The 18113-nt window shown below is 31.7% G+C and overlaps 4 protein-coding genes across 9 annotated transcripts; 3 read left to right on the top strand and 1 right to left on the bottom strand.

Moving 5' to 3' along the window:
• Positions 1 to 192: 192 nt before the first annotated feature.
• LOC105838507 (titin homolog) lies at positions 193 to 4321 on the bottom strand. 3 transcript variants are annotated; one of them, XM_012684120.3, is made up of 3 exons: positions 4067 to 4321; positions 1008 to 3062; positions 193 to 908 (listed from the first exon to the last, which is right to left on the bottom strand). In XM_012684120.3, exons 2-3 carry the CDS (start codon positions 3036 to 3038, stop codon positions 684 to 686), a joined length of 2256 nt encoding a protein of 751 aa, XP_012539574.1. In that variant the 5' UTR covers positions 3039 to 3062; positions 4067 to 4321; the 3' UTR covers positions 193 to 683. The 3 variants fall into 3 exon arrangements, with proteins under 3 accessions (XP_012539574.1, XP_036138779.1, XP_036138778.1); XM_036282886.1 differs by having other exon boundaries at positions 3955 to 4080; XM_036282885.1 differs by lacking the exon at positions 4067 to 4321 and adding an exon at positions 3768 to 3948.
• A 1202-nt stretch (positions 4322 to 5523) lies between these two features.
• LOC114255528 (ataxin-8) lies at positions 5524 to 6249 on the top strand. Its single transcript, XM_028194552.2, has 3 exons — positions 5524 to 5644; positions 5738 to 5959; positions 6034 to 6249. Exons 1-3 carry the CDS (start codon positions 5626 to 5628, stop codon positions 6243 to 6245), a joined length of 453 nt encoding a protein of 150 aa, XP_028050353.1. The 5' UTR covers positions 5524 to 5625; the 3' UTR covers positions 6246 to 6249.
• Positions 6250 to 6866: 617 nt separating this feature from the next.
• On the top strand, positions 6867 to 10294 carry LOC105838509 (protein CLP1 homolog). Its single transcript, XM_012684122.3, has 3 exons — positions 6867 to 7175; positions 7940 to 8997; positions 9789 to 10294. Exons 1-3 carry the CDS (start codon positions 7077 to 7079, stop codon positions 9898 to 9900), a joined length of 1269 nt encoding a protein of 422 aa, XP_012539576.1. The 5' UTR covers positions 6867 to 7076; the 3' UTR covers positions 9901 to 10294.
• A 1784-nt stretch (positions 10295 to 12078) lies between these two features.
• Positions 12079 to 17828, top strand: LOC105840376 (transcription factor TFIIIB component B'' homolog). Of its 4 annotated transcripts, none has more exons than XM_028192902.2 (6): positions 12079 to 12628; positions 13767 to 14414; positions 14839 to 15292; positions 15369 to 15793; positions 16330 to 16431; positions 16659 to 17828. In XM_028192902.2, exons 2-6 carry the CDS (start codon positions 13799 to 13801, stop codon positions 17390 to 17392), a joined length of 2331 nt encoding a protein of 776 aa, XP_028048703.1. In that variant the 5' UTR covers positions 12079 to 12628; positions 13767 to 13798; the 3' UTR covers positions 17393 to 17828. The 4 variants fall into 4 exon arrangements, with proteins under 4 accessions (XP_028048703.1, XP_028048702.1, XP_012542744.1 ...); XM_028192901.2 differs by having other exon boundaries at positions 12079 to 12710; positions 16330 to 16440; XM_012687290.3 differs by having other exon boundaries at positions 12081 to 12553; positions 16330 to 16440.
• The last annotated feature ends 285 nt before the right edge of the window (positions 17829 to 18113 follow it).

The following is an 18113-nucleotide window of genomic DNA, read 5'->3' as shown; positions in this document are numbered from 1 at the left end:
AGTTTTGAAAACTATTATCCTGCTATTTTTGATAAATTAATTCATAGATTAGAAGTCATTCTTATTCCTTATTTATTATATTTTAATCTTCCATTTTATTTCTATTTAAAGTTTATTAAAAAAATTGAAACATTTCTTATTGAAATAAATTTGTACTTAAAGAAGGTTCAGAAATTAATAATATAGAAAAAATAAGTTACAAATATTTTATTATGTACAACATGCTCGTGACATACTGACCTCTGTCTACAAGTGTATAGTTTACTGCGATTATTAATATATATGTAAGCTTAATTTCTATTATTATACAGTCGTAAAAATTACATTTAACATAAATATAAGATATACGTAAAGAAATCTTTAAAAGATTTTTAAAAATAAATTTTTAATAAAACTTAGAAAAATGTAAGATAACGCCAGGTTTTTTGAATTAATAATCTAAAGATTTAAATTTATATTTCGATATTAATTTTTTCTATTGTAAATCATAAAATTTCATGCGAAAAAAATATCAAAAGAATATAAAGGAGAGACGTGGTGTTTTAAACATTGTTATCATAAATATTTAAGGATAAATCGAAAGACAAGAAAAACTGTTTGTTAATTCATTAAATTTTTGAACTCTTCAGGTCTTATAAAATTTTAAAATATGTGCAGTAACAATCCATTTTTCTCCTATATTATTATTCTATTACTAAGTCATACTCCTCAATTTCTTGGAATGTGCTATTAACCGTTTTTACCCATTCGTTTATTCTTTTTTCCTGCTCTGTCTCTGATTTTATATGTTTTTTTTTCTTCGGACGTGATTTGATATTTTCTTTATCCTTTTCTTCTTCATTATCACTACTGTCTTCTGAAAAATCAAATTTCACAGCACGTTTTCTCTTGTATGAATATTGGGGTGGCTGTAACATTATAAATAAACATAATTAATGAACAATGCAATATGTACTTTATAGTAAATATATAAAAACATGCCAGAGTACAATGTTAATAGTAAGTACCTTCGAAAAATGTGTGGGTTCTAAATCCATAAACAATGGAACGTCATTTCCAACACTTGATAATCTCTCGGTTTCAGACAAGACGTCAAATGTGTCAGAAAAATTGAGATAGTCTGCAAGTTGTTTATTTTTTTGCTCCACGAATGATTTGCTAACATCAGTATATGTTTGATCTGCTTCCGTTTGTTTATTATCTTCATTATTATTTGATCTCAGCAAATTCTTTATTTCTCCCAGAGATACTCTGACAGGTCCTGATTTGTGTGGAACTTTCTCTGGAGCCTTATTCTCTAAAATTGGAAGTTTCTTTTGAACAAGCTTTTTTCGAAGACTAACAGCTTTGTTCTTTCGTTCTTTATCCCTCCAGCCTTTATTTTCCTTATTTGTGTCCATATTTTCTTTAACCATTTCCATGTTCTCTTTATCTATTTCCATGTTCTCCTTATTTATTTTTACATTCTCCTTGTTAGTTTCCACGCTGTTTTTATTTATTTTCTTAATTTCTTTATTTGTTTCAACATCCTTATATGGTGTACTCTGAATAAAATGTTTAGTTTTAGAGAACATTAACATTGGAGGCCGGCAGGGACTCCCGAAATCGTAGGTGCTCGTTGTTTTCAGGATAGGAGACAAAGTTTTCGTGAAGATCAACGAATTTCTCAATGTAAGATTGGATTCCGTTAGCGAGGTTTTATTATCAAATATATTCTTTGGCCGAAAGGGCCGTGAATCTTCAGTATTAAGTGGCGATTTAGTGACTATAATGTTATTTGCATTTTCGACAGATATAATTCTTGGTTTGCTCGGATTGTTCTTTCTAATTTGTCTCGCAAGTGTTCCACGAGGTAAAGTTGTCTCATCATGAATATTTGTATCAGCTCTCTGTGTCTCTATGTTTCTCGCAGTATCTTCCATCGAGTTTTCCGCTATTTGAACGTTCGCGTCTATTCCTTGTTCAACATCCTTCTCGATATCTTTGCTCATCGATTCCTTTGCAGTTTGAATATCTGCATTCATCTCTGACGTTTCAGTTCTCTTGGCGACGTCTGCAATTATTTCTAATTTCTTAATCTCCTTTTCCTTCGTCGATTCTACAACTACTACAGCTGATTCTAAAGGAAGATCGCATTGTGTAAACTCCACAGAAACATTCGCGTTAGGCTCAGGAGATTCAATGATTTCAATTCTCTTCGGTTGTGCAGTAACCTTCTTTTTCGTCTTCTTGCTTATTTTGCCTTTTTCTCTGTTAATGTTTCTTTTTCTCTGTTTTTTCTTAACTTTTTCCATCGCGTCATTAGCATCGAACTTAAAGTCATACACGTCAATTTTGTCCTCTGAGGATTTGTCAGATTTCATGGCTTTGTACACGGGTACTTTCTCATGCTTGTCTTTCACATTCAACTTCTCCAATACCACCGTGCTGTCCTGTTGTTTTGGCAAGATAAATTGCTCCATCAACCTTGAATCCTCACAGTAATTTTTCTTATTTTGACGAGGACGCAAATATCTTGGCGACACTTTATTCTTTCTTAGAAATGTATTTTTCTCTGATACACCCAAATGTTTGCCTTTTGTGCTAACATTAACCTTCATCGAGGCTTTACTGGTAGTAACAGCTTTGTTTTTTGCAATAATGTTAACCTTCTTTAAGTCTTTACTGGTAGTAACAGCTTTGTCTTTTGCAGTAACACTAACCTTCTTTGAATCTTTATTGGCAGCAACAGCTTTGTCTCTTGTAGTAACATTAATCTTCTTTAAGTTTTTACTGGTAGTAACAGCTTTGTCTCTTGTAGTAGCACTAACCTTCTTCGAGTCTTTATTGGTAGCAACAGTTTTGCCTTTTGCAGTGACACTAACCATCTTTGAGTTTTTATTGGTAGTAACAGCTTTGTCTTTCGCACTAACATTAATCCTCTTTGAGTTTTTACGGGTAGTAATAACTTTTCCAGGTTTGGGCTTCTTTTCAAGTGTAGCCTTCACAGATGGCTCGCGAGTCCTCAAGCGTGTAATACGCTTGGATGGAGTAGCCATTATACTTCAATCTCTTTTCTGAATCTAAAAAAATATTTAATATGTAAATACACTTGGAATATCAATAAAGAAAACAAGACAATTAAGGGGATGATAAAGTTATCCTGTTTTACCAATTATTTTGATTATTTTCATTCACTAATTTTTTAATTGTATTTAAAATGAAAAATTATTTTCCACAATTAAAGTACAGACAATAACATAATACGCATGTAAGAATTTTATATAAAAAATAAAGTTTTAATTCACAAATTAAATTTTTTTTTCATTTTTTATATAAAATTCTTACATGTACATTATTTACAGTCTGTACTTCAATCATGGAAAAGGATTTTTAATTCTGTAAATATAATTAAAAGATTAGCAAATTGAAAATAATCAAAATAATCAGTAAAACAGCTTTAGGATCTCCTTAAGCTCAAATTTTGATCTATTTTTTTACAACTAGTATGTACTCTCTGTACTTAAAACTATATAAAGTATTTATAAAGTTCCAGTTGTTTTAAAATCCATTCTTAATTGAACTGGGACGATATAACTAATTTACATGTTGTTAACACCTTCAATCTTTCACATGAGAATTTTATAACAAGTCCCCAAAATAAGATACGTTATAAAAGGACATGAAATGTATATTTATATGGTATATTTATAGTGGGATATATTGCAACATAGCGAATAATTTGCTTTTTTGTTTAACATTGACAAATAAAATGAAAATGATATTACCCTGTGTTTTTACTGAAAAGTAGTTTCATCTTATGTTTAACATTGATAAAACAAGAGTAAAATAATTCTCTATGTTGCAACGTTTCTCTGCAACGAGACGCCTAAAATTTGGCGAAAATGAGAAAGAAAATTCTATTGTGGATTACGATCTATCTTAAAAATCCCACTAATAACAATAAATGCGAACAGTTCTTCTTCTTGAGAGACCCCTGTTGAATTTCCGACTCAAAAATGCGAATAGTTCGGTCAAAATTCCTCTCGATGCAGAAAACAACGTTATGACGTAGTTGTCAATTTACCCGGTTACGAGGCGGGAAACGTCCTTACACGACGTCGAAATTGCACGTTCGGCTGAAGCTCAAGGAAAAACTTAAAGGATGCGTGTGTACCGCATCAGCTGCAACAACGAATTGTACGTAATATCGCGCAGATCTGCATCGCACAGTTCGTTCTTCGAGAAAAAATCGTGAAATTTGCAACCGCATCACAACATAATGACCCTCGAACACGAACCAACACGCACCCTGACTGCATACGATTGCACACGATGAAACACGAACGATAATCGACGTCCAATGAGAACTCTGGATCTTCGGATGTTACGTCGCCATATTGAAAAAAGCAGAACTCTCATTGGATATTGCTCATCGTGTGCAGTGTGCGCGAAGACCTCTTGCGTAAAAAATGCCGGTGCAAACATCACGACATGTCTGCCAACCTAACACATGACAAGTGCACCAACGTTTATTATCGAAAGCGTGACCGATAAGTTTGTTCTTGTTTTAAAATAAGTTTGTTCTTGTTTTAAAATATAAATTAAACAATTTTAATTACAAATATATAATACAAATATTAAAATATATAAAATACAATTTTAATTAATTGAAATATAAATTAAAATACAAATACAATTGAATTATAAGTTGAATGATAATCTGTTGACAGACGTATAATAGACAAAAGAAAATAAAAATAAAGTGCACACATCTACATCTATCAGAAAGTTTTCATATTCGAGAAATCGCGGACGTTGAACGTTGGAGACTTGGACTCCAAGTTTGGACGATAAATGTGCCATAAATTAGCACCCATGTATTTTTTGCAAAATTTGCAAAAAAAATATTTTATTATGTAATACTTTGCGTAACTATATGGTTTAAATAATTCAATATCTAACCATTCTTGACATTTTTGTTTTGTCTGAGAAATACTTTTCTTAAATTACATCGTCATTTTTTAATAAAGAAAATGTAGTTTTTTGCAGATTTTCTTTGTGACATGTAGAATTTGCATGTCTTGAAATACGTGTACTACAAGAAAATTTTTTTCTTACATATAATGCAATGAAAAGGATTATCATTTAACGCTACTTTGCGTATCCAAAATTTATATTCGTCGCTAAAAGCCAAGCTTCCTGAAAGCTTCGCTTATTTGTCTTTTCTAATGGTTTGCACATTTCGATAGACAATAAAAAAAAAACCAAACAAAGAATCAAAGAAAAGAAAAGAATTAAAAGAAGGAGAATAAATAATGAAAAAATGTATAAAAGTTTCTTACTTATTTACAATCAAAACTTTCAACTTTCTCAATGTAACGTTGTTTGTAAAATGTACTTTATACGTTCAAAACGTTAACGTTAACGTTATAAAAAGAAAATAATATTATCAAAACACCGTGAAATAAAATAACAACAAATAAATCACGATATCGTGCTCTCCGAACAATAGTCAAACCAACAAATGCGGCTCGCACTCACACAATCAAGAACTAGCCGCGCGACGCTCGGCGTAGCACATGTACGTGATTCTCAATTGTTTATCATAGCGCTGCCGTTTTGCTCATTTAGGAAGCGACTGCCATGGAGCACAGTTTGTCCCGTGAGTAATAAATTAATTTATTATTCTGTTTTCTGCATTCTAATGAAATTTTCTTTGATATTATATTGTATGCACATTTTTTTATATTACCAGAATCAGAGGAAGCTGCATCCATGCAGCAATTGCTGCAACAGCTGTTGCAGCAGCAGCAACAGCAACAACAACAGCAGCAGCAGCACCAAGAGGAAGTGCAACGAACGTTGCACTTCCTCTTTGAGGAGTTGCACAAGCAGCAGCAGCCGCAGCCGCAGCAGCAGCAGCCGCAGCCGCAGCAGCAGCTGCAACAGCAGCAGCCGCAACAGCCGCAGCCAAAACGTGAAGTATTTTACATTATTCGTTATTAATATAAAAAATTATTTTATTTTAATAACGTATTTATTTATTTTTAGGAAAAAAAAGAGGTGCCGGCCGGGCGCGGGCCCGCTGGCGAGCCCAACGGGGCTTCTGGGGTGTTGGCCGAGGGGCAGGTCGAGGCCAAGACAGCGGCGTCGACGGTCGAGGTGGTGGCCGAGGCGGTGGTCGAGGTGGCCGAGGTGGCGGCCGAGGTGGTGGTCCTACATGTACATATATTTATAAATATTATGAGTTTTCAAAAGAATAAATATTATAAAAAATACTTCAAATTTTTAAAATATTCTTTTTATTCCTTTCATTATTCCTTTCCTTTATATACGTTAAATGTGGTATAATAGGGCTACTGGCGAAGGTCCACATAAAAAAACCTAAGCCCCTGGGGCTCGATTCTTGAATTCATTTGCAAGAGAAACGTATTCGCAAATTCTGTTCTTACAGAAAAGTTGAAAATTTATTGGTTATCGTATGACTTTTAACCAATAAACTTGCAACTTTTCTGTTAGAGCGGGTATTTGCGCATACGTTTTCTTGCGAATGAATTCAAGAATCGAGCCCCTGAGCTGCGTTCCGTTTCAACGCATGATGCGTATAATGCATTGTTCAACCTTGTTTAACGTTTGACAAACAACAAGGATGAACGATGGATCATGCGTATCATGCGTGAAACGGAACGTACCTTTGGACCGGCTCGGTCGCTTTCGTCGTGTCTGTCGCAAGTCGGTTATTAGAAAAACACAGAAGGAGAAAGCGTACTTGGCGGCACTCGGCGGTGCTCGGTGTAGCACCCGAGGTGCTAGTGGCCCAAAAGTTGTACCAATTTGCACCATTTGCACTACTGTGCACTACTGCTTGGAGTTGGAGGTTAGTTAGCACATTGCTATAATCAGCTGTCTTATCATTGTACCTTGATCATTGATTGCTTGTATTTATAGTTATTTACAAAATTTCATAATTGTTTTGTGCTAACAAATACTTCGAAATGCGAAAAAACTGGAGCAAGTGGAATTTAACATCGAGATAGCGAATTTATATAAATTCACTTTATTTTTACAACAAACCTAAAATAATTGTGTGAAAAATGGCCGATGAAAAAACTACAGTGCAAGAATTTAAGTTGGATCCGGATTGCGAATTGAGATTTGAAGTAGAGAGCAAGAATGAAAAAGTCACTTTAGAGGTAAATTGTAATTTTTCTTAGAGAACTTTGTCATTAATTTGCAATGTGGTGCTTACATAATTTAAAATTATCTAGATAAAGATATGATAAATTACATGTTGACATATCTTACATAAACATTTAATTTTTAATTTACTTCTTGATAAAACAAATTTATATATATTGTTTTTCTAGATAATTTTAAGAAAATATTGTTGAGTAAAATAATTACGAGATAAAAACATTATATTTGTTTGTATTTATAAATCTTTATTTCTTAAAAACAAGAGTTCTTCAATCTAACAAAAGTTTTTCTTCTTTTTGGAGCAATGCACAAGTAAAACTTTAAATTGAAAGATGTAAAGGAAATATATAACTTATATTATAATGACGATAAAGTTCTATATAAAAGTTTTTAATCTACATACTTACAGTTTTAAAAATAATTTTTACATTACTTTCTGATGCAATTTATTACATTACTTTCTTATGCAATATATTATTAAAAATTACTTTATAAAATTTTATATTAGGATGTGATAATAACTTAAAAATTGAAACTAAGGATAATACTTCATACTTGTTATTTATATTGAGATAATTTTAAAAATATAACACTTTTAAAATAAAGATAAAATTCTGATAATGGAGAAAATATATGTTTTAATAATCTAGATAAAAATGAAATGAAGCCATTTTTGTATAGATAATTTTATATAAATAATAGCAAACACTGTTAATTTGTTTATTTTATTATTAGATAACACAAATGTTTGTTATTGCAGTTAAAGAATGGTCTGGCAGAAGTTTTTGGTACAGAATTAGTCAAAGGAAAAAAGTATGAGTTTACAGCTGGTGCAAAAGTTGCAGTTTACACTTGGCAGGGCTGTACTGTCGAATTAGTTGGAAAAACGGACGTCAGCTATGTGGCAAAGGAGACGCCTATGGGACTGTACTTGAATTGCCATGCGGCGATGGAACGGATGAGAGAGACAGCAGAAAAGGATGATACAAGGGGTCCTATAACGATGGTCGTGGGCCCTTGCGACGTGGGAAAATCTACACTTTGTAGAATACTGTTGAACTATGCCGTTAGGATGGCAAGAAGACCGATCTTCGTTGATCTTGATGTTGGTCAGGGACATATAGCAATACCTGGCACTGTGGGTGCTTTGCTGGTTGAACGACCATCTAACATAGTGGATGGTTTCAGCCAACAAGCTCCACTGGTGTTTCATTTTGGACACAAAACGCCACAAGCCAATGTAGCACTTTACAACCTGCTTGTAACGCGCTTGGCGGAAGTCTGTTCAGACAGATTGCAAGCCAACAAGAAGGCAAAAGCGTCGGGAATCGTCATAAATACATGTGGCTGGGTTAAAGGAGACGGATACAAGTTGCTTACGCACGCTGCGCAGGCGTTTGAGGTGGATGCCATTCTGGTACTGGATCAGGAGAGACTTTATAACGAATTGGTGAGAGACATGCCAGATTTCGTGAAGGTGGTCTTCCTGCCGAAGAGCGGTGGAGTCGTCGAGAGGAGTCAGGCGCAGCGAACCGAAGCGAGGGACCAGGGTGTCAGGGAATATTTCTATGGTTCTCGGACACCGTTGTATCCGCATAGCTTCGAGGTGAAGTGGAGCGAAGCGAGATTGTACAAAATTGGAGCGCCAGTTTTACCGGCTTCCTGCATGCCGTTGGGCATGAAGGCAGAGGACAATCTGACGAAACTGGTGGCCGTTACGCCGGGACCCAGCTTGCTCCATCATTTGTTATCTGTTTCTTTCGCCGATTCTCCCGAAGATGACGTTGTACAGACTAACGTAGCTGGATTCGTTTGCGTGTTAGTATACAATATTCGAATGTTTATCATTATCAGAATTGGGTAGTAACTGATTGAAAAGTTAGTAGCTATATTAATAAAGTCGAAAGCTATATTAATAAACTTTTACTTAGTTAATGTTAAATAATTGGTTATTAATAATAATTTTAATAATTAATTAGTTAATAGTTAATTTTTAACTTTAATTTATTAATAACTTTTTAAAATGTTATTCTTATAGCTATTTTTTAAACATGTAAAGTTAAACTTATTAACTTTTTATTCAAGTTAAAAATTTACTTATTTATTAAAAGGAAAAAATTATTGAAAAAAAGTACATGTAAGAAGTATTTTTTTGTTATTTCACATAAACTTAATTTACAAATAAAATATAAAATTATATCTTAAGTTAATATAATGTTTATAAAAATTAACTTTTAATTTAACTTATGTTAATTTAATCTTAACATGACTTTTAACTGAGAGTTTTTATTTATATAACTTTTAATGTAACTGAATTACATTTATTTACTATTTATTTCTTAAAAAATATATCAACCTATCCTGATTATTATTAAGTGACCCTTAAACATATAATATTATTGTATGATATTATTGATCATCTGGAGGTTATATTGAGTTTGTTTTGAATTAGTTAGAATATTGTATGCAATATCTATATTTCAATTTTCAACAGATTTTTCTACTATAGTAATTATTTATAACAAAAAATAATGAAATTTTTTAACTGAGCGAATTGCCGTTTTAATAATGGATATTATTTTTTATGAAAATATGTTTTACATTTATAGGACTAACGTGGATGTCGAGAGGCAGACGTTTACCGTACTTAGCCCACAACCTAGGCCATTACCAAACACAGTACTATTACTGTCGGATATACAATTTATGGATAGCCATTAGATATATAGATGATATTTTTTCTATATAACATTAAATAATATAATAAATGTAATAAAAATTAATAGCAAGAGAAAATCTTTTGTAACAAAATAATAAATTTTTACCTAACGTTCACACGTAGCAAATTTAAGATGCGAGAATGTAACATCTTATAAATAAATTCGTAAGCATTTGTATTATTTAAGTACGTATATTTGTGTTGTTGTTTGAGGGATAATGAAAAAACAAGACCACAGAATTTCAAATATTAGCATTTCCATGTTTGTAGTTTATGATATCCTTCTTGCTTAATTTTCCTCCATTTTATATAAATTATGTTGTATATGTATATGAATTTTGTACAAGATTCTTGATTTTTAAACATTTTTGAACAATTATATCTGGTTCAATAATCGATTTACTTTTTTTTTCAAAATCATGCTAGATCCATCCTTTCATAACTGCTATAGACGAATTTTTTTCTTAATTCATTGATCAATCAATATGCAAATACAACTTTTGTTAACAAAGTTGCATACATAATGCAATTGATCAATTAATAAATTTAAAAATTTGACTTGTATTATACATTTGCACCTAAAAAATAGATATGTATTGAAGAGAGACGAAAAAATATAAAAAGTTTAATAATAAAATTTAAAATTATAAAATATTGCAAGTTTTCAACGTATTTTTTTATCTTCCAACTTTTTTTTCTAATTTTTAATTTAAGCGTAAAAAAACAGTACAGTTACAAAGAAAATAGCTTTTATATACAGGGTCCTAAACATCCCAAAACATCCCAACTTTTTTTTCTAATTTTTAATTTAAGCGTAAAAAAACAGTACAGTTACAAAGAAAATAGCTTTTATATACAGGGTCCTAAACATCCCAAAACATGTAAGTCAACGCTCGTAAAAATGTAGAAGGGGGATTGAGATGAACATAAAAGTCCAATATTGTCTTGGGTTAGGTCCACCAATAATCGAGGTATTAATTTTTTAAATTATGCGAATGAGAGCGTGCCGAGAGAAGAGCTCGATCCGCTCAAGCCATAATATGGAAAAAAAATCTACCGCGAATGTATGATAAACTTTCACTAATTTACTGTTCACAATTACGATAGAAATTAATTAAATTATTTGCAGATTTTATACGTTAATATCTTGATTATTGGTGGACCTAACCCAAGACAATATTGAACTTTTATGTTCATCTCGGTCCCTTCTACATTTTTACGAGCATTGACCCACATGTTTTGGGACACCCTGTATATTTTATCTGTATTCGGTTCTCTCTCTCTCTCTCTCTCTCTCTCTCTCTCTCTCTCTATCTCTCCCTCTCCCTCTCCTCATCTCTCGTTTCGTAGAAAACGCCAATGGCGTGCGTCGCGTGCGAATAAAAAGAGCTAGACAAAGCTAGAGTTCCTATAGTAATTTGCGATAACAATTTGTGATTGGTTGCCTATAAATTCGCCATATGTAACAACCAAACAATTACAAACTTTAAACATTTAATTAAAAAAAAACAATTAATGCTATACAACTTATGGCGTTTTTGACCGGGCAAAACCGGTCAACTGAGTTCACCTATCTCAAGTTCTTTTTCTTCTAGAACTAGCCAATCACAGTTATTCCATGCTTCTGAAGAAAAGAATAACTGTGATTGGCCAGTTTTATAGAGGAAAAGAACCTGGGGCTCGATTCTGAATTCATTTGTGCAAGAGAAACGTATTCGCAAATTCTGTTCTTACAGAAAAGTTGAAAATTTATTGGCTATCGTATGACTTTTAACCAATAAACTTGCAACTTTTCTGTTAGAGCGGGTATTTGCGCATACGTTTTCTTGCGAATGAATTCAAGAATCGAGCCCCTGAGGTTCGATTCTTGAATTTATTTATAAGAGAAACGTATTCGCAAATTCTGTTCTTACAGAAAAGTTGAAAATTTATTGGCTATTGTATGGCTTTTAACCAATAAACTTGCAACTTTTCTGTTAGAGCGGGTATTTGCGCATACGTTTTCTTGCGAATGAATTCAAGAATCGAGCCCCTGACGCCATAATATTAGGTCTGTTCGTATTACATGTACTTTTTGCAATTAGAATATTCGCTTTTTTCTTTTTCTAACACCCAAATGTATATTCATGATGTAAATATAATATACTATATTATATATATGTATATATTATATTTACATTATATGTATATTTGTCTTTTGATTTAAATATAAAATTGAGTGATTTCTAGTAACACGAACAGACCTTACATCTATATATGGCGGCAGTTTGCTTTAACTCTTGTTATAGGAACTGTAGAACCTGTGTTGTATTTCTCTCCATTTCTCTCAGGAAACGGGAACGTATGTTGTCCTGTCGCACATTAATACGTACGTGTTTACACATCGAGGAGGTGAGATGGGACGAGCGTGATACCGACCGCGCGATTCGGACGACGATCGATGGCCAGCGAGTGACACTTCTCGTTTCCGATGTCGAGCGCGTCTTGTCGAGTTGGATGCGGTCGCGTGCACACTTCCACGTGCTTTGTGATAACGAGGCGACTTGTATGCGCTGACGCGTAGCCACACGCGTGGAGGATCGTCGGGCATATGATACTGTCTTGTTGACTCTCGAGGAAGCCGCTCTTCCTTTCGCTCTCTTCGTCGAATCGTCGGTGAGTGACACGCTGGAATAACCTCCAAAGCACGTGACACGCGTGCCATCGAGGGGAAATATTAGAGAGGGAAAGGTATTATTGTGACTTTTATGGGGATTGTATTGTGACTGCTTGTATTAGCACCGTTATTAGGTGAATTCTATTGATTAATTAGGTAATCATTTGTTTTGTATCCTGCCATATGCAATGGTGCTGACATGCCAATATGTAACAGCTGACATTTGTTATGAAGCACTTTTATTTTTGAGCATTTCAAAACTGTTTCGAGATATATTTCATTTATACATACCTTCTTATTCTTTTTAAACTTGGGTGTATTGTTACATGAAGATATGTACAATTCGGTGCTTTTTTTGTTATTTAATATTTTATTTGATTGTGCATTTTGAGTTGTCCAAAGTTAAGCAATAGCAATTTGTTAATGTAGCTGCTTTAAGCATACTGATGTCTCAACAGATCTAATATCTTTTCTCAAAATTTTCATGTCAAAATTATTCAATAAGTTTATCATAATTTTATTGCAAATCTATATATTATATGCATTATAGATTTTTAATACTACAATCTATATGTTGCATTTACAAGCCATATCTACATGCATATACATTTGCATATATTCAATTTTTTCTCTATTTTGAGTAAATATATAATTTTGCAACAAATTACTGTATTTTTAACAAAATTAATTTTTTAAATCTATTTTTATAAAAAAATCACATTATTACTCATGTTTCTCTTTGATTTGTTATGCAGTATTGTTACATTTTTAAAACAGTGTTGTCACATTCTAAATAACGAATATTTTATAATTTGAGATTAAAATTGATTTAACAACATATTTATGAATAGATTTATTTTTTTAATGTAAAATATTGATAAACAAAATTATTATACCAAATGTAAATGGGGGATATATTAGCATCTTCTCCTTTATTAAATAAGTGTTAAATTATCCACTAAGAAGGTGCATATTATCAAGATATGAGATTTAATACACAAAAAAGGCATATTGCATATGTTGTTTATGATATTTGCTTTGATACTTGCTTGTTATTATAAGCTACAAGCTTGAATCTATAATTTTTGTTAATTAGTGATTTATCAATTTTGATTATTGACAAATTACACACACACACACACACACACACACACACAAAATGTATGTACAAATTTGTATTTATAACTTGTTAATTGTGCTTATTTTTTACAGATTTAATTGTAATATTATTGTCTATAATAATAATGCTTGCTCGTCGAGCACGTATTAAAGCTTTGGCTGCTGTGCCAGTTCGGAAGAAGGCTTCACAAGATTCAATAGATTCTAACAATGTGGCTGATAAGGAACAGAAAAAAGAAAATGAATCTAATATTAATGAGACAGAACAGAAAGAAGTTATTAAGGATGTTGCAAAAATAGAAGATATTAGGACTAAAGTGTCTGAACGAAAAGAAGAATCTAGCAATAGTATATCAGAGGAAAATGTAGTTAAAACTGAAGCATCTGAACAAAAAGAAGATATATCCAGCATTAATATATTAAAACCAGAAAAACAGGAAAGTATATCTAGCAGTAGTGTATCAAATCGAGAAGCTGTCAAAGATGTTGCAAAGATTCAAAACAAAACAACTAATGAGGAACGAAACACAGTTAGTTTGGAAGAATCAGTTACAAATGAAAAATCAGATTCCCAGGAATTAAGTTCTCCACTAAAAGCAAATTCTCAAGGGTTATGCACTCAAGTGAAGCCAAATTCTCAAGAATTTCTGTGTACTGGAATTATGTCTGACAAAATTAGTAGTCAGTTGGTTCAGAAAACTATTCCACCACTAGATTCCACCACTACAGCAATAGATATAGGTGAGGACCTTTAATAAAAAAGACTTTTAAAAATTTAATTAAACCTGTGAAGAGAAATATTTTATATTTTGATTTTTATTGATACATCTCTATAATAATACTTTTATAGAGGATGTTTCACTAAAAGTATTATATTACGGGCTAATATTCCTGTAACTAAATGATTAAATTTATTGTGTGATTAAGTTTTTTTTCTGAGTGGAGTTATTAACACTTTCACTTTTTTTTAATCGACAGCACATACCTTTCATTACATATAATTGTATAATTTAGGAAAAAAATTAACTTCACACAATGTCCACTTTGATTTCAAACGTCATTGAAAAATAAAAATTTTATTTCATTCAGTTTCACGAATATTAACTTGTAATACTTAGTGAAATACTCTGTGTTAAAATTATATGTATTTTAACATATTTTTTAGCCTCTCCTACAAAGCTAATACAGAGTCGATCATGTTTTATGAGACCTATACCACGGTTGGACAGCAGTGGTAGAATAAGAAAGAACAGTATACAGGGTAGTGGAGCGAGCGCGAGTGAATCTGAGGACGAACATAGTAAGAGAGTGGCATCCGTTGTGCCAAGTCGTGTACGAAACGACTCCGTTTGTTCTGTACAAAGCAACAAGGAGAGTACCATCAATGATAATCAAAACAATATTCCGAAAAGTAAAACGACGCAGAAAAAACGTATGCTGATTTCGGAATCAGCGAGGAAGCTGGCCGAAGCTAGAAGAGAGTTTTTGCTAAAGCACGAAAATAGAACGCCTGATAGAAGTCAGTTGAAAATGTATGATTTGATATACTACAACCCCGTGACAAATCCTATGAAAAAGTTGTCAGTTGAACGAAAAGTTCAATCAATTACTACACCACAGTGAGTATATTGAATTATAATGGTGAAATAAAATATTTGTAATTTTTTGATGAATGAATCTCTGATTTTTCTCCAGACCAGTGGAAGTACCAGAAGAAGAAAACGAGGACGATCCATCGGTAATCGCCACACCACAAGTAAAAGTGGGTCCTGACGGTCAGTTGATAGTAGACGAACAAAGTCTTGTAGTAGAACAAACAGATGTGAAAGGAAGTGATGAAATGAGCGAAGCTATTATCGAAGACGATTCCCATAGTGGTGGTTTTTATAAGAGACATAAAAGGAGCAAGGATTGGCCAAAATGGGAAACATTCAAATTTTACAGAGTTTTAAATGTAGTAGGCACAGATTTTCTATTGATGAAGACACTGTTCCCAAATAGGAGTAGACAGGAAATTAAACAAAAATATAAGAAAGAGGAAAGAATTAATCGACATTTGGTTGAAAAAGCTCTGAAATATCACCAAGAGTTTAATACTGATATGCTAGAAGAACAATTAGGTATGTCCTTTTAATTTATTTTTTTTGAATTCTACAATATCGTTTTATACATTGTACTTTTATATATAAAAGTACAATGTATAAAACAATGTTTTAAAATAAATGTTAAAAGTTTTGACAAATTGTTCGAAAAATTATTCCAATCGAAAAAATACACGAATGGAAATCTTATTTCCAATAATGTTATAACAATTTAGAATTTTAAATGCTATATCTCAGTAAAATCATAAACATCTTTTATTTTACTTTTTTTAGATTGCTTTTATTTAAGATTTTAAATATAGTTTTAAAATGTCATAAACCAATCACAATATTGTTAACATTATTTAAGGTCTTGAAATAATAAACTATGAATTATTGTGTACGATATAAATATCGAGTTTGTGATTTTATAACATTAAACTTTTACTTATAACTATATAAATTAAAAATTAAAAATTAAAAATTTTTTGTATATTAGTCTTGAAACATCTTTTGTATGTATATATTATTCTTTTTATTTACATTGCTATTCTAAAGTAAATTTTTGTTCTTAGCAATACTACAAAAATTAGAAAATATTCCAGACAATGAGAAATCTAAAAAAGCACCAGAGAAAAATAAAAATAATCAATCCTTGACCAGAATTGAACGAAAACGTAAGCGTCGTAAGTATTTGTATTAATAAGTAAGTTATAATTTGATCTTATTAATAAAATAATAATGTAATTAATAGTATTGAAATAATGGAAAATTTCTTAATAAATGCATATTTAAGGAATTATATCTTATACAATTCATTAAACATTGAATATACGAGAAATTCAATTCATATGGTTCCAATTTAATATATGATTTACAAAACGAATTCAATATATGATTACAGGATTAGTAGCGGACAGTATCGGGGAGTGTGAAGCATTATCCACACACAATCAAACTGAACAACAAGAAACTGAAGATACTGCAGTATCGACAACAAACGAGGAAATCAATATAGAAATGAATGGCAATACAAATGACTTTCAACAACAAACAAGAGGGAAGAAGAGTAAAGCGCGGAGATCAAAAAAGCGTGTGGAAGATAAACCACAAGAAATTGTATTTGACGATCATAGCTCTTGTACAGATGCTGATTCGGATAGCTCCGAAGAGGTTTATCAACTTAGACCGACTAGATCTGGCAGACTGCCGAAGAAGATAAGGAAGTTACAAGCGCCCGACCCTAGTACAATTAACAGTAATGATAAGAATGAATCGGTAGATGACGAGACTGCAATACCATCACACGAACCTGTGGAAGTTACAGAGTATGTAAATACACCAAATACTACAAATAGTGGAAACACGGAAACATCTTCCGACAACATCATATCGATGATACCGAATATTAATCAAATGGAGCCGGGAGCCTTGGTCATCATCTCGAAGGAATCCGCAGAGAATCCTGGAAATACTATTTTACAAGTTTATATGGTTGCCTCAAATATGAACTCTAGCACAATGGTTACACCTTTACCCGTAGTTAGTGCAGCGTCTGAGAATCAGTCGTCGGAACCTTTAACCACTAAATCGGAAAATGGCGAATCAATTAACATTGTGGATGACACTGAAAAATGATTTTTTGCAGTGCATTTTGTTATAATTTTTATATGAAACTGAACTATATTCTTGATTAGGATATTAAATTTGTAAATTTATGTAAATGTGTGTATGTATAAACTTTCATTTTTTTACGTATATATACATTTTTTAAAAGGAAAGATTTTTTAATACTAATTGCGAAATTATCATGTAAGATATTTTGTCTGTAAATAGATTTGTTTTTTTAGTGAAATGGATTGTGCTAATGTGATAAGAATTAACCAATATATATACGTATGTACGTATATATGTGCAAAATGAAAATTGTGTAATTTTTAAATTTTTTTAACTGAATGCAATTAATACTATCTATAAGTCGAATTTCGTACGTGTAATCATTTTTATTATACTGTCTAATGATTAGTATACGAAAAATTATCTAATTTTCTGCATATAAACTTTTATTAACTAATTTTTGGATATATATTTTGTTTCTGAGCACAAAAATGTATAAAATATAAGAACACTGTTCGCAATTTTATTGAATAGAAACAAAAATAATTGGAGTTGTGCAAGAAAAATTATATTAAAATGCATGTAAATATATATATATATATATATATATATATATACACAGTCGTAAAACAATAGTGTTGTTATATTTATCAACATTAAACATACTGCCACGAGTATTTTAAAAAATTCTATTATCGACTATAGTAAAAACGGCTTAATATCGAAATTATTACAAAAAATA

Source organism: Monomorium pharaonis, chromosome 2, assembly GCF_013373865.1.
Source record: "Monomorium pharaonis isolate MP-MQ-018 chromosome 2, ASM1337386v2, whole genome shotgun sequence".
Lineage (NCBI taxonomy): Eukaryota > Metazoa > Arthropoda > Insecta > Hymenoptera > Formicidae > Monomorium > Monomorium pharaonis.
The sequence above is the reverse complement of the archived record's forward strand: the minus strand, read 5'-3'. Positions and strand labels throughout refer to the sequence as shown.